The following is a 17,031-nucleotide window of genomic DNA, read 5'->3' as shown; positions in this document are numbered from 1 at the left end:
ATGTGTGGGGTACAGAGACGAGGTAGTTATTAAAAAATCATGTTCAACTCTATTATTGCACACAGAGTGTGCAATGTTATGTGACTTTTTAAGCAAATTTTTACTCCTGAGCTTATTTAAGCTTGCCATAACAAAGGGGTTGAATACTTATTGACTCAAGACATTTCAGCTTTCATTTTTTATTCATTTATAAACATTTTGAAAAACATAATTATGGGGTATTGTGTGTAGGCCAGTGACCAAAAATCTCAATTTAATTCATTTCACATGGAATGGTGTTTTTCATTCTTACATTCCTATCCAAGAAGGGGACTCTCAGGCCAAGCCTCGTAATTCAGTCACCGTTTCGATGAATTTTCAGAACAGAGAAAAGTCCCTACATAACGAGAAGAAGAAAGACAGAAAAAGAAGAGAACTACAAGGGAAGGAGGGAGTCTAGAGTCCATAATCATAGTCCATAATCGACGGGTACCTGTGTTCACTTTAAAGTTGTCGAAGAGAGCGCTATCTCTCTCATAATAATAGTATAGAATCCTCTTTGTTCCTGTGTTCTGTCTTTGAAACAGAAGTTATAGACATGTTTTACGTTACCGCATTCCATTGAAGTGCACTCATAGAGCGTATAAGGTTCATTCATGCATACACTCAGGGATTTTCAATACCGCAAGCATCTCCCTGACGTTCACAAGAATGTGTCTGTTGTTGTGTATAGATCAATCAAGTGTTTTGTTGACAACTTGTTGTGAACTTTGACTGTCTGGCGAGAACAACATTGACTTGTCCTGTCACCCTGTCAAGGCCACACCCAGCCATCTCATTGAGGTTGGAGTGAGGAGGGGTGAGAGGAGGGGTTAGGTTGGAGTGAGGAGGGTGAGTTCGGAGTTAGGAGGAATGAGAAGAGGTAGAGGAGGGATGAGGTTGGAGTTGGGTCAAGTCACGAGGGGTTGATGACAACGTGTTATGGCTCTTCAGATGTTTCTTTGTTGTCTCTTGCTTTAGCTATAAAGCTCCTTGAGAGGGGGGCTGAGTCAATTCCATGAAACCGAAGAGCATTCCTACTGTACAGAAGAGGTCATGTATGACATATTTGTGGATATTGGGGTAGTTTATAGGACTGAAGGGCAGAAGGGTCTTGGGGCATGCAAGGTTTTTCTGAGTGAAAATCACATATTTGTCTTTAGTAGGTATGCTTTTCAATTTGGCATTTTGACAGTCAAAAACCTCATAAACCAAACAGTGATCTAACAGTGAGGGAGACGTTCACACCTTTATTCAGGACAGCCTTTCCAGGGCTGATGGGCACGTACATGTAATAAGACGATCTGTAGGTTGTGACTGGTATACGGTTTGATGGGTTCAGCTAAATGAAAACCTGCAGGTACATGTTCAACCACAGCTGAACCTATAACCACCTCACAGAGTGATACGTCTTGTATATAGCCCACAGATCAATTGCATAAGTTATGGCTAATAACTTCTAACTAAAATATCTTCAAAAGTTCTTGGAAAATGGAACACCTGACTTAAACAATACATGTCTTAAGAGAAGGTTTTATTGATTGGTATGAGCTGGTGCTCGTGGGGAATTATGCTAGTATGAATTTATGATCTAAAAATGAGATTAGCGAATCGCCATACCATAAATCAATATACCTGTAGCAACATACGCTTGGCTTTAGCTGTGTTCATGCCATGTGATTCTAATCGGATCATGCTGTCAGTTAGCGTCAAAACACAGAGCTGGCCTATTCTCAGCCTGCTTAGCTCAGCCTGCCTAGCTCAGCCTGCCTATTCTCTCTGCCTGTCTCTCTTTCTCTCTCTCTTTCTCTCTCTCTCTCTGTCTGTCCTCCTCTCTCGGTCTCTCTGTCGCTCTCTCTCCATCTCTCTCTCTGTTTCGCTCTCCATCTCCCTCTCTGTAATTTAGGAAACATCTCTCTTTCTGTTATTTCCCACTCCTCTTGCTCTCCTTCGCTCTCTCTATCTCTGTCCTTCCTTCCTTCTTTCCTTCCTTCCTTCCTTTCCTTCCTTCCTTCCTTCCTTCCTTTCCTTCCTTCCTTCCTTCCTTCCTTTCCTTCCTTCCTTCCTTCCTTTCCTTCCTTCCTTCCTCTTCCTTCCTTCCTTCCTTCCTTCCTTCCTTCCTTCCTTTCCTTCCTTCCTTCCTTCCTTCCTTCCTTCTCTTCCTTTCCTTCCTTCCTTCCTTCCTTCCTTCCCTCTCTCTCTATATCTCTCTCTCTCTCTCTCCCTCCCTCACAACACCAGATTATAACACTGACTCATCCCTTCACTGCCAGATTGAGAGACGGTCTGTTTATCTGAAACATTTAATTCACCCAGCTGACAAAAACACTAAATTCCCTTGGCAGACAGTGATAGATACATTTAAAGTGATATCTTGCTGATGGACGTGAAAGACACAGCATCGTGTTTTCAAGAGGCCCGGGCTGTCATGTGTGGTCTCCTGTCATTGGTTTGTGTGTGTGCGTGTGTGCGTGTGTCGTGTGTGCGTGTGTGTGTGTGTGTGTGTGTGTGTGTGTGTGTGTGTGTGTGTGTGTGTGTGTGGTGTGTGCATGCGTGCGCTGGTGTGTGCGTGTGTGCATGCGCGCACGCGTTTTCGTGCGTGTGCAGTCCTGCCCTGTCTGTCTCTCTCACTGATTCTGACGTGTGAGGTATTTTGTTCACCCTCAGGTTAACACTGAGTGGCGTTCTTTAAAAACACTACTGCAAAACAAACGGGAGCCTATAGGTAACCAGATCTGATGCTATCAGCTAATGTTGTTGATTGCTTCTGTTTACCAATCACTGAGAGTGTGACCTAGGGCCAACCACTTGAGCCCTGGAGCTCTGCCCAGATTCACTCTGCACTAATTATTGTGTGTTTGTGTGTGTGTGTTCGAGTTTGAGTGGTCACACGTTTAACGGCTAGATTAGAGTTGACCACTCCTGCCATATCTGCCATATTAGGGCGGCAGGTAGCCTAGTGGTTAGAGCGTTGGACTAGTAACCAAAAGGTTGCAAGATCAAATCCCCAAGCTGACAAGGTAAAAATCTGCCCCTGAACAAGGCCTAGGCTGTCATTAAGAATTTGTTCTTAACTGACTTGCCTAGTTAAATAAATATAGAAATTGAAGTAGTCCCCAGAAAGACTCAAGAGAGTTCCAACCTAATTCAGAATAAGACATTTTATTTTTCAACAATTACAAAGAACAAAATATTTTAAAATCAGATTTATATCTTACATCAGCTGTACAGAGATGACGTGTTTTTTCTAAATGATTCTGGAACAAGAGCTGAACTAGAAAACCGAAGAGTATTTAAGTCGATTAAAAAATATTTGTCTATACAAAGTAGAAAAAAAGATGTTGAACTGAAAATGGAATCCATAATATTGTACCCTGATGCAGTGTTTAGGCCTCTTAACTGGTCACAAAGTATTTTACAAAATATTACCATGGCCTCTTATAATAGCAACAAAAAAAATCTTGGCCTCTTTGGTTCCATGATTAGGTATAATACATTTGAACAGAACTCAATTTGCTTTCTATAAAAAAAATGTTTTTTTCCAATGGCAGTTTCTTTATTTTTTAACTAATCACGCAACTTTTCAGTGCAAATATTGTAACTATCATTCACTTTGAAGAGGAAGCAAAAGATTACATTTCAAGTACTGGTAATAGTTAATGACTGTAACTAAAAGTTCAGTTTGTCTGGTGTCTGTGGGTCAATACTATACATTGCATAGCTCATGCGGCACTTATATTTAAAAGGATTGTGAGCAACGGTCGGTGTACCACATTGTACTCTTTAAAGGCATTTCAATCTGCAAGTGCTATTTAATGTGCATTAGGAAGTGCTATACTGCACCAGGACTTTAACCAAACAATATGGCAACTCTTCGCTTTTGATTGGCTGACTGAAATGAGAGGTTGTGCTTCAGCTGTTGAAGAGATGTGACTCATCCCGTTAAAAGTGTGAACGAAAGAAGAAAGGATTCAGAAGGAAGTAACGGGAAGGTCAATGTTTCTTCCCTATTGTCACTGTTTCATATCACAGCCTAAACTCCCAGGTTTTGATGACAGCTTCAGCATTTGCATGGTGTGTTGGAATGTATTTTTATGTTCTGCTCACTCTTCTGACATGGAAGCCATTTTGATTTCCGGATGCTGGCCGTAAAATGAAAAAGTTTTTAATATAAAATGGAATCTTGTGACACATCAACAAGATGTATTTCTTGTTATAAGTGCTGAAGTTGTACAAGAGGTGAGTTGTCAGGGCTTTCACTTTCATTTTGCAGTCATACTTTCTGGAAAGAGGCGTGGTTTGGAATTGTCTATCAGCAAGTGCACCTCCTTCATAATCTCAGGCTCTTTTCCACCTTCGTCAGAGTATCGAAATAGAACTCTCCATTTTCAGAATAGAAATGGCAATCTTGGAAAATATATGATGCAATAAGTACCATTTAGTTTCAATCCCTCTGATAATGACACCGACGTGAATTTGCAAACACGTGTTCACAAAAAATGGGATTGGATCATATGTTCATATGTTGGCAAAAGAAAAAAGGCTTCTATCAGAGAATATTATTAACAAACATAAATATATATACAAGTGTTTGTTCAGGCATATGTGAGAATGAGTGTGTAGGATATGTGTGAATGAATGAAGCTGTGTGTGCATGTGTGTATGCCTTATAATTGTCCATAAATATCACTTTGATTTGTATAATTCATTTTGGAATATCCTCTTCTTGTTTACAAATGTTCATAAAAGTCCACTTGAAGCACATGCAGTCTCAACTCAAGCACATCCACACTCCTCCACTATCATATTGGGTACGTCTCTCTTGACGATGTTGTATTCATCGTCGAAGTAGAGCATTGACATGGTGCTGAGCTTGGTGGGGATGCAACAGGAGTTCATGGAGCCGGGGCTCATGCCTCTCATCCGATACTGATTGACCACTGCGGTGTGGAAGGACGACGCCGACCCTGGCACTCCCGCCATGTACGGTGGACAGTTGCCCTCACAGTAGTTCCCAAAGTACCCCGACGGCGCGATGATCCAGTCGTTCCAGCCGATGAGGCGGAAGTCTATGTAGAACTGCTGTCTGCAGCACAGGCTACTGCTCCCGTCACACTCCAGCCCCCTCTTCCTGATGCGGTGCTTGTTGTCRGCTTGCCGGGCCTGTACGACTAGAAACGGCCTGTGGGACTCGTCGTTCTGGTTCACGAGGATCGGTAAGACCGCCAGGTCCTCGCAGCCCTCACAGCGCACGTCCAGGTTCTGCCGCCGGCCGCCCTTCTCGAACACCATCTGGATAGCGTTGGTCAGGGGGAAGGTGTGCCAGCCGCTCCTCTTCAGCTCGACACGCTTTTCCACCAGGTTCCACTTGCTACCCAGACCAGGCTCCTGGTAGTACACCTTGACCGTGACCTTCCTCCGCTGGCCCTTGTCCAGGGTGTTAGGAAGCAGCCTTAAATACAGCCAGAGGGTGGCCTGGGTCACGTACAGGTGCTGGTTTCCCTCGTTAGAGATCAGGAAGAACAGGCTGGATTTGGATGATACCAGCTCATCTGGGAAAGACAGGAACAGAATTGGAAAAGGTCCGTTAAAAGTCAGTTTAAACCTTTTATAGGTCAGTATGGCAATGCTAAAAAAAGAGAAACAAACACACAGATTCATTGGCTATATGGTGTAAACAAACATCTTTCAAAAACCTTACTGCTATTGGACAAAGCATCAAGAAGATACTACCACACTGGGTGGTCCCAAGCTTGGATTGTTGGATGAATAGCTAGACAAGAACTGGGCACATTGGGAACAGTTCAACAGTTTGGGATTAAATTGAGATAGACGGTTACTATGGCCTCCCTGGTTATAGCCTGTCTTAATGTCATCTTTATCTGGCCTGGGATGTAAACAGAGTTTGGACTGGTACTAAAGGGATTTGGTGGATGGGTGTACACTGGGAGACAGCTCTAACAGAGACACTCAGCCTCTTCTTGGTCCAGGGCCCGTATTCAGAAAGCGTCTCAGGGTGCTGATCCAGGATCAGTTTTGTATTTTAGATCATCATGAAAAAGAGGGGGGGGGGCTGTTCCTAGATCAGCACTCCTACTCTGAGACGCTTTATGAATACAGGCCCTGGTCTTGTCACATAGGCCTACATGAGGTCTGCAACAACAGTGCAGCATCAGCAGGTCTGGAATCAGTTCCAGCTGGCCCTTGCTTATAGGGAGCCTTGACAGTGACAATGACAGTACAGATCTGGGATCAGGCCCACTTGAAGTTGCCCCTGGCCCTGAGTCAGGCTGGGTATGGACAAGAGGGCTTATCAGAGCCAAGTACAAAGGCTCAAAGGCTTTGCTGTGAATACTGCAGAAAAACGAGAGCTTACTGAGCCTAACTGCTTACACAATGCACAGTAATGTGATGTAAAGGCATGGTAGAGCCAGGCACATTGAGTGAAGAGGAGCACAGCTTCACTGTGGATTAATGATGAAGGAAAAAAGGAATTGACATGAAACTAGCTGGCCTTCCCAACAACCCAACTATCACCACAGAAGCCTTTTCTGGCTGTACAGTGCGTGCCAATGTTTAGTCGTTTTAGGTTTGTGCCATATTGTTTTCATGTGTAGGTTCAGGTTCAGGTTAGGGTAGGGTCAGGGTCCAAAGTCAAATTCAAATCTAACTTGCACTTGTCACATGACATGACCAAAACAACTCCTACTCTTCCACACTGACTTTGCCTGGTCAGGCTTCCTGCACCACCATGCAGTTGATCAAGAGAAGACCTGAACCTTGAACTACCTAAAGAAACCCAAGAGACAGTAACATCTTCAGTAGCTAAGGCAGGAACTGAAATAGATGGTTTCTCCCCAGTCCTCCAGTGAGAGTGAAACCTTCTAACCTGAGAGACCATCAGCAACACTCTACATGGATACTCTGTGACTGACTGAGCAACATGCAGCTGTCAGGTGAAGGAAAGTTGGAAAACGCACACATGTCAAGGGTCACCTCTACAGCCTGAACACTGAGCTGTGCTGCCTGCCTGTTTGCTTGCCGCCCAAAGTGAGGGGACTCGACCTGGGCGGGCCTGGGCCCCATCATCAGGCATCAGCTATAATGGAGGCTGCCCTGGCCTGCCCAGCCAGTCTCCATCTGCACTGCTTCACACAACACAAGACAGGTAATCTCCTTGTTATTACTCAACTCAAAGACTTAGTCAACAGACAGCTATAGACCACACTCTGACTGTACTAGCACCAGGCCATGGGTGGCAGCACAGCTGTCAAGACGTGACCGACAATAAGCTAAAAGCTAAGACCTAGTGTCTCCTGATTTGAAATGGATGTTCTATTTATCTTCTGTTTACCAATGGATGACTTTGATATATTACTGTATCGGTTATTTCTTCTTTCAACAGGGGAGGCGGGAAGAGGGGGGCTTTGTGAAACAAACCTAAGGGGTCCATTTTTCACTCTGTGAGTAAAGAGGGAGAATTGTCTCAGATGGAACAGGATACTCAAGAAAGGAATACTCCCCAAAAAGACACATCCAATCTGAAAGTGATTTGTCAGGTGATCTTATGAGAGAGCCAATGCAGTATACAGCATTCTTTCTTTATCCTTCTCAGGGACAGAAACAGAGTTGCAGAGAAAGCGTCTTCAGATGCTATCACTATCGCTGACACTGTTGCATCTTTGTCAGGCGACTGCTGTAGTAACGGTACACAACAACGGCAAATACAAGGTCTAACGTACAAGCATGATGAAGTCAATGAGTACTGTGCAGGCAGGAACCAAGTCCCACTCTAGGACTATATAAGGGATATGGTCCCTCACACCATGCATTCTAATACGGAACAGTCAGTGGCAGTGAGTTCACCATTCCAGTTCACTCTACATTCAGCATGCATGGTCTTGGCACAAAGCGCTGACCTAATGTAGATGTACAGCCATTCTAAAGCAGCCCTTCTTTCAGGTCAGCTTATAGCTGGTACCAGGACTCTCAACAGAAGATCACAGTAGAATCATATTATATGGGTGGCATTCAGATGAAACGCTCAGCATGGGTGAACATTAGATTTTTAACAGGTGTCTTAGATTGACTGTACAATCTTAGAGAAAAGGCTTCCAAAATAGTTATTCGGCTGTCCCCATAGGAGAACCCTTTTTGGTTCCATATAGAACCCTCTGTGAAAAGAGTTCTACCTGGAACCCAAATGGGTTCTACCTGGAACCAAAAACGGTTCTCCTATGGGGACAGCCGAATAACCCTTTTAGGTACTAGATAGCACCATTTTTTCTAAGTGTATTTGAGAAGCACCAAACAGGGTTGGTTTTGAACATATCTCTGATCAGCTAACCAAATCACTGACACTAATTGTGTTGGAGAGATGCGCAGCCGGTTAGAGAAACTCTGGGGTGACTTAAACTGCTGTAAGAATAAGAGGCAATAAGAGGTTTGATTTGAATAAACGTGGGCCCAAGCAGGTGGCATCATTGATCATTTCCAGTCCCCCTTTAATCATCTCTAAGCAAATTGTTCTGTGAGCTCTTCTCAGTGCCACGACCAGCTGGCAGCAGCTACCACCCTGGGTAATACTGCCAACTGGCAAGGAGGGCAAAGAGGCACAAGGAAGGCAACCCAACTGAATCTACACCAATGTACAGTACAAAGTTACAGAGCTTTTGTGAAAATATTATGGGGATTTTCAAATCTTTTTGGGATTGTCCATATCATTCCTTTGAATGTGAATGTGATATTATACCTACCCTTAATCTATTCTGTTGTTTTGAAGATGAGTGCTATGAGGCTGTTATAGTGTCATTTTTTATGAGTCTCTGGGGGTGTGAACCTCAGCCTGAGGACACACTTTTTCTGTGCTCACACTAACACATGCTTGGTTGTTTGGTTGACCTAACTGCTGGGTTGCAGGTGTTGGGTCACTTAGTTGGGTTGTTTTCTTTTAAAACGGCTGGGTTATTGACGCTGGGTTATTGAGATATGACCCAGAGGATCAGAAGACTGGAGGCATAGTTTAGTAGGGGGCGTGGCATTCAGATATTTTTAGCCACCTGAGCAAATGTCATTCCTGTTCATCTGTTCTGTTGAATAGCTATCACATGCTATGGTTAAACATGGACTTCTTTGTAGCTTTAATGATGCTTATAGAAGTGTATGAGTTCCCTAAAAGCCACTGTAAATCCCATTGTTGGGACACAATAAGGTGGTATACCTTATTATAATATGTAATAAAAAATATATATATATATATTTGCAGTATGATGAACAGGAATGACATTTATGATGTTAGATAAGGTCTCTGATACTAACAGTTGTCCTCTCAAGATGAAGCATCTTACTGTGACTACAGTTGAAGTCTCAAGTTTACATACACTTAGGTTGGAGTCATTAAAACTCGTTTTTCAACCACTCCACAAATGTATTGTTAACAAACTATTGTTTTGGCAAGTCGGTTAGGACATCTACTTTATGCATGACACAAGTATTTTTTCCAACAATTGTTTACAGACAGATTACTTCACTTATAATTCACCGTATCACAATTCCAGTGAGTCAGAAGTTTACATACATTAAGTTGACTGTGCCTTTAAACAGCTTGGAAAATTCCAGAAAATGATGTCATGGCTTTAGAAGCTTCTGATAAGCTAATTGACATAATTTGAGTCAATTGGAGGTGTACCTGTGGATGTATTTCAAGGCCTACCTTAAAACTCAGTGCCTCTTTGCTTGACATCATGGAAAAATCTAAAGAAATCATCCAAGACCTCAGAAAAGAAATCGTAGACCTCCACAAGTCTGGTTCATCCTTGGGAGCAATTTGCAAACGCCTGAAGGTACCACGTTCATCTGTTCAAACAATTGTACGCAAGTATAAACACCATGGGACCACGCAGCCGTCATACCGCTCAGGAAGGAGACGCGTTCTGTCTCCTAGAGATGAACATACTTTGGTACGAAAAGTGCAAATCAATCCCAGAACAACAGCAAAGGACCTTGTGAAGATGCTGGAGGATACAGGTACAAAAGCGAGTCCTATATCGACATAACCTGAAAGGCCCCTAAGCAAGGAAGAAGCCACTGCCCCAAAACCGCCATTAAAAAAGCCAGACTACGGTTTGCAACTGCACATGGGGACAAAGATCGTACTTTTTGGAGAAATGTCATCTGGTCTGATGAAACAAAAATAGAACTGTTTGACCATAATGACCATCGTTATGTTTGGAGAAAAAAGGGGGAGGGTTGCAAGCCGAAGAACACCATCCCAAACGTGAAGCACGGGGGTGGCAGCATCATGTTGTGGGGGTGCTTTGCTGCAGGAGGGACAGGTGCACTTCACAAAATAGATGGCATCACGAGGCAGGGAAATTATGTGACTATAATTGAAGCAACATCTCAAGACATCAGTCAGGAAGTTAAAGCTTGGTCACAAATGCGTCTTCCAAATGGACAATGACCCCAAGCATATTGGAGTGGCCATCACAAAACCCTGACCTCAATCCCATAGAAAATTTGTGGGCAAAACTGAAAAAGCGTGTGCGAGCAAGGAGGCCTACAAACCTGACTCAGTTACACCAGCTCTGTCAGGAGGAATGGGCCAAAATTCACCCAAGTTATTGTGGGAAACTTGTAGAAGGCTACCCGAAACGTTTGACCCAAGTTAAACAATTTAAAGGCAATGCTACCAAATACTAATTGAGTGTATGTAAACTTCTGAACCACTGGGAATGCGACGAAAGAATAATTCTCTCTACTATTATTCTGACATTTCACATTCTTAAAATAAAGTGGTTATCCTAACTGACCTTAAGACAAGGAATTTTTACTAGGATTAAATGTCAGGAATTATGAAAAACTGAGTTTAAATGTATTTGGCTACGGTGTATGTAAACTTCCGACTTCAACTGTACCATACCAGACACACAACTATTGGTCTCTTACGGTACCTAAACCAAAAACAGATTTGAATGCGTTGGTCAGTTACAGTATGTATAGAGCCATGTCATCATGGAATGCTCTTCCKCCAGAGGTTACTCAGGCAAAAAGCAAGTCTAACTTTAAAAACAGATTTAAAAAACATATTGTATCACAACGCTTCTCCTATTTCTAAAGATCTAATTTAACTGTACTGTATATAAGAATATTGATATGTATATGTGAACAGCGTGTAAATAGTGTTTTTGTTGAATCTTGGTGTCTTTCCTATATATAAAACTATTTATTTTGAATTTAATGTAATATTTTATGTTGTTCTTGTCTATTACTGTTRTGTACGTTGTCATGTATTTGTAGGTTTCTATGTGACCCACAGGAGGTTGGTGGCACCATAATCGGGGAGGATGGGCTCGTGGTAATGGCTGGAGCGGCATAGGTGGGATGGTATCAAATACAACAAACACATGGTTTCCCAAAAATGTCAACTGTTAATTTGACAAAACCTGGAACCTTCTAGCCATGACCATAGCTAATGGGGATCCTAATAATCTAAACTCATGGGTGGCCAATAAGATATAGCTGAAAGCCACGCCCCTAATAAGACACGCCTCCTGAAAATAACCTAAGGATTACATTCAAAAAGGCCAAGGTGATTGGTCCACCCAGCATGAGAGTAAAAAATACCCAACTGATGGTTAAATTAACCCATGTTTGGGTAATCCCAACAAACCAACATGTTGGGTTATTCACCCAACCCAACTGTCTGGGTCAAAATAACCAAACATGTGTTCTGTCCACTAGTTAACCCGCGCTGGGTTACCAAATAACAAAAAATGTTTGCAGAATAGCTTGGGGAAAATAATAATTTAAAACATCTATAAATGATAAACAGAAGCAACATTTGGTTTAGTTTAGTTTGATATTTCAAGCTATTTGACTGACTTTACCTGTATGCATGGAACCCGCATCAGTTGATTTCTGGTTTCATGCTCCCTACCCTTTAAATATAAATACACAATATTTAGAAAGTAGGCTACTACTGTGCCTACCGTAAGGAATTTGTGAATGTATTGTTTTCAAATCACAGACCCTTTCTGCTCTTAGCGGGGCCGGGAATGATGCGGTATATCACCTTGATCAAATGTTTAGTCCAAACCTTACGCACCATACCCAGCTTGGTCTTTGCGTAAAAGTGGTTTTATTTGTTCGTTTTTTCCCTAATACAATAGAGTAAACGGTAGCTTGCCTGTAATACACAATAATTACACACCTGTCTCTGCGAAACTGATTATCTCCGAGCTTTCCTCCAGCACCTCGTTGGCATTGCTGGTCGCGTGTCCGTCCAGATTCGGGATTTCTACTCTCCCATCCTCGCGCACTTTACCCGCATGGAGTTTCCGAAGCGCAGTCACCATCGCCGCCTTCGGGATAGGATGGGTGATGTTGGGTCTTACCCTCATCTGTAACCTGCTCAAGATATGCCTTTTCACCGCCTCCAGAAAGTCAATGTCCACCTGTCCCGATTCTTCGGGCTGGCCGATGCCACACGAGGAGCAAGTTTCCTGAGCTACGGTTTGCGTCTCCATTCCCGGCAAAGGGTTCAAGGATCCCGGCGCCGCTTCTTTGCAGCGGACAGACAGCACGCAAGCCACAAATAATGCTACTTTGATTATACAGTTAATCATTTTCTTTATGAAGAAGAAAAGTCGTGATATTTGAAGTGCAATAATTCGTTTTCTACTATAAAAAGGTATGCAGAATATTTCTGTCAAATGTAGGCTATTCACTTGGCGTTTTTAAGAAAATACGATTTCGAATGAAAAGAAAGATCAAGTTGAAGAATCCCGTTAGTKCGTATACATTTGTAAGGAGTCCAAGCAATAATAAATATTTCACTCAATTCAGACGCATTTTGATGGAATTAACTATTCCATTCACCGTAACTTGAAATATTCCCCTTATTTCGTGTCTGTTTTCATTCCCGATGTCTGCCACTCAGRTGACTTCACTTCAGGGGCACATTGGGAGTCAAGTCCGTTCTGCTTGTCTTAATGACTTTTCTTCACCCTTTCAAGGTAACACAATTTAAAAACCAGTAGGCTACCATTATCCGTCAATTGAGTTTCAGTTCAACGCCCGACGTATCATGCCATGGTTTAATTGAACTGCAATTCGCAATAATCATCATTTAGAAACGAATAGAAGAGGACAAACTAAACGAACAGAAAATCACCCATTGGTTGATTAACACAAATCAGGATATTCCATAAATGGAAAAAGCTGAAGGGTCGGTCAAATAATAATTTATCGCATATTGTAGCATCCAGTTTGTCATTTGCTCTGGACTTATTCCTTCAGTTTTTGTTCCTGTGTATCCTTATTAAAATGCACCTTAATTGGATTTGAATTCCCGATATGAAATTGCCCTGATATACTTGAGTACAAAGAGGTCTGATGATCGGACGAACCTTTCTCTTGCTAGGTCGATTTAGGATCCCTCCATAGACTGAAAGTTTTTATACAAGGAGTTGAAACCACGTGGGACGTCCCACCAACTAAACAGACTCCTAGTATTTGGTAGCAGATTATGCATAGGCTTAAGGTAAACTATCCTCTTTAGCTCTCCCGTCCAGAGAAAATGCTTATGGGCCCATGGAAAACAAATTAGGAGAGATAAAAAAGAATACTGGAGAATTTAAGTAACCAATTGTTTACCAGACTGCCTGATGACTTGTGCATAATGCATTGATTTGCGCACAATATATAGAATCATTAGCATAGGCTATCTTTACAGTGGAAACGATCTACTTTAGAAAAAAGAACGAGGATTACATCAATAAACTTCAATTATATCATGAATCAACATTTAATATGTTCCTTATGAAGCCTGTAGGTCTAATAGTCTAGACAAGGCCATGTTTTAATATAAAACATTTCCATCAACACATGCTATCCAAATGTACTGATTTTTTTTTGCCTTTTCATGCATCAAACAAACAGAAAACGTGTCCCCTATAGATGCTCCAAATGAAAAAATAAAATACCGACAGATTTTTGACAAGCCTTTCTTGTTGTGGCTCAAGCATGACAGCATGGCGACCATAAGCATCTCCCAAACAATGCTGGATGAATTGGAAATAACACCAAGGTAATAAAGATTTAAGCGCCAAAGGTGACACTGCCAAGGCACCACTTTTATTATTTGAAGTGATACAAAAACATTGACCAATTCAAGTCAGAGCTCTGTTTTGTCGTCACTCAAATATTAGTGAAATATAAGCCTAATACATATATCACATAATACATTTTACCTAACATTGGCAACACAGTAATTTGAGAATGCACAGCAATTTTTTTATGTGCGCTCTCCCAATACTATAACAAACAGATCAAGTTGAAAGTTGTTCAATGCTGCCACCCTTCTTCTAAATATTGCAACTACACATTGCATGAATCGTACACATTTTTTTACAATCTGCAGCCAGGCAATAAACCGATAGGCCTGAGCCATATAGCCTATATAGGCATATCTATCTAACAGTTGAACAATAAAACATTAATTTACAGCATAGATCATGAAATATACTGGATAATATTGAGGGAAAACAATGCACAATGACTATGTAGGCTACTATAGGTAATTCGGTGTGATAAATTAAAACGTTTTCATCCGTTTCTAATTGTCATAGGCCTATAGATAATAATATCTGTAATAATAATAATAATAAGATATAAGCCGATGTATTTGTCAAACGCAAGTCTGTGCAATTCCGGTCCTGGAGGGTAGAAACAGTTTTGGATTCTGTTTCTACCTGTAGTTAATTGTAATTACCCATGAGGCCTCATTTATAAACGTTGCGTAGGCCAAAAACATGCGTGCGCCATTTAAATAAACTGAACTTGACCTGCGAATGTTCTTAGCTTTCGCAAAGTTAGACCATGCGTACGCACAGTTTCTAGTGGTTGGATGAAGTATTGCATTGCAAGCAAGCAGCCGAGTATTTCGAAGAGTGAAGATCCATTTTTCTGCAACTTTGCATTCTAAAATAGGTATTTCCTATGATCGTTGCAAAATAAATTCGTCACATTTTCTGACTGACAGTTTCATAGTCACGAAGTACCCCACAGGCAGTCTGATTACCACTCCAAACACCCTACCGACCGCTCCGAGGCGTCCGCATGGTCCTAAAGAACACTGTTGCCACGTTTTGTATTACATTCCAATGATAAAACCAGGGGACAAAAAAGCAATTTCAGAATTTGGAAAGGACGTTCCCCCTTCGCCTACAACGTGGACCCACTTTATAGTAGTAATTCGATTTCAAGTAGCCAATTTTACTCCATGCGATTTGATTCGGAGCGCAGTTTAATGTTAGAACAAGCGGTTCACCTTTTCCATTTAAGTTTTTTTAGGCTAGGCTACTGTATATCTGAATACCCTACTGTAATTTCAAATGCCTCAAGTAAACAACATTTCATTTATAAACATAATACATATTTTCATGCAGAGTAAATTCCTCCCCACCTTTCCTGGTTCATATTACAGAATAAGTTTTAACCTACAACAAATTACAATGCGCATCTCTCATTTAATTGGGCCTATTAGTTAGGCTATTATTTCAAGTATTTTGCTCTATGCATCCAAAAGGGAGCGTGGTTTATAATATAGCCTACAGTAGAATTTAACAGATGAACAGACAGTTGATATTTTGCTTTGAAGAGTGTAGGATACCACTGTAAGTATGGCCTACTAGGTTTGACATTTTGAGCATGCTAGACAACGTTTCAGAATTCGCGGGCAGTGCAGCATATTTAGGTTTGGTGAAAAGTAAATGCAAAACATGTTTGAATTCAAACTATCTGTTTCCAGGTCCACAACAATTTGCAATTGTTTAATTTAAATTTTAGAAACGGTCAGATACAGCACATGTCACTGTAAAAGTTTTAAACATTCTGCCAACACCTCCAGAGACATTTGATCACGTTCGCCATTGCTATTTCGTTTACAGACTGCCCTGGCCTGATTGCAATAGAGAGAAATAGTAGCCCAATGGAGTCTTTTTGTAGGCACTAACTCTGCCATGGTTTGTTGGACAAAACCTATGTGGATAATGAATGGTGTTTTTGGATAAACCCCGAAAACAAGGTCTGTGGCGGACACAGGCTTATGCGATCTTATACGTTTTATTCTATGAAATAATCTTCATCAGCTAACTTAACTTTTTGAAGAATTGATGTTATAAAAAAAGCACATTAAGCACATAAAGGCTTCGTAATTCATAATGGTCATGTTAACCGCTATTATCTCATAGAACAAAACGAGTAAGATCTCCTAAACTTGGGTTAAGGATCGGACCCTTTTTCCCAATTTTCGCCTAAAATGACATACCCAAATCTAACTGCCTGTAGCTCAGGACCTGAAGCAAGGATATGCATATTCTTGATACCATTTAAAAGGAAACACTTTGAAGTTTGTGGAAATGTGAAAGTACTGTAGGAGAATATAACACATTAGATTTGGTAAAAGATAATACAAAGAAAAAAAACATGTTTTTTTGTTAGTTTATTTGATTTTGAAAGAAAGGCCACAATGTATTATTGCAGTTTAGGCACACTTTAGATTTTGGCCACTAGATGGCAGTAGTGTATGTGCAGAGTTTTAGACTGATCCAATGAACCATTGCATTCCTGTTCAAAATCTTGTATCAAGTCTGCCCAAATGTGCCTAATTGGTTTATTGATACATTTTCAAGTACATAACTGTGCATTCTCCTCAAACAATAGCATGGTATTCGTTCACTGTTACTTACAATGTCATGCTAATCACATTAGCGCACATTAGCTCAACCATCCCGTGGGGGACACACCGATCCCGTAGAGGTTTTAACATCAGACCCTATTTTCATAATTTATTCCAAAACCCTGTTCTTTCATTCATCTTTCCCCAGGGATGGCTGAACAAACCAGAGTTAACTAATTTCTGGGTTTTAGGACTACAAGCTGGCAAGCTCTATAGAGCCCCACAGTGGAGGTGTCATAATACCCATATAACCTAGTGGTCAACAGGGAAAT

At 41.4% G+C, this 17,031-nt stretch overlaps 1 protein-coding gene across 1 annotated transcript; it reads right to left on the bottom strand.

Annotated features, from left to right (window-relative positions):
* Nucleotides 1–3,161: 3,161 nt before the first annotated feature.
* LOC111953434 (inhibin beta B chain-like) lies at nt 3,162–13,470 on the bottom strand. Its single transcript, XM_023972687.2, has 2 exons — nt 12,230–13,470; nt 3,162–5,570 (listed from the first exon to the last, which is right to left on the bottom strand). Exons 1-2 carry the CDS (start codon nt 12,642–12,644, stop codon nt 4,795–4,797), a joined length of 1,191 nt encoding a protein of 396 aa, XP_023828455.1. The 5' UTR covers nt 12,645–13,470; the 3' UTR covers nt 3,162–4,794.
* Between the last annotated feature and the right edge of the window lie 3,561 nt (nt 13,471–17,031).

The sequence above is a fragment of the Salvelinus sp. IW2-2015 genome, linkage group LG27 (genome assembly GCF_002910315.2).
Source record: "Salvelinus sp. IW2-2015 linkage group LG27, ASM291031v2, whole genome shotgun sequence".
NCBI lineage: Eukaryota > Metazoa > Chordata > Actinopteri > Salmoniformes > Salmonidae > Salvelinus > Salvelinus sp. IW2-2015.
Note: the sequence above shows the minus strand (reverse complement) of the source record. Positions and strands in the feature narration are given on the sequence as shown.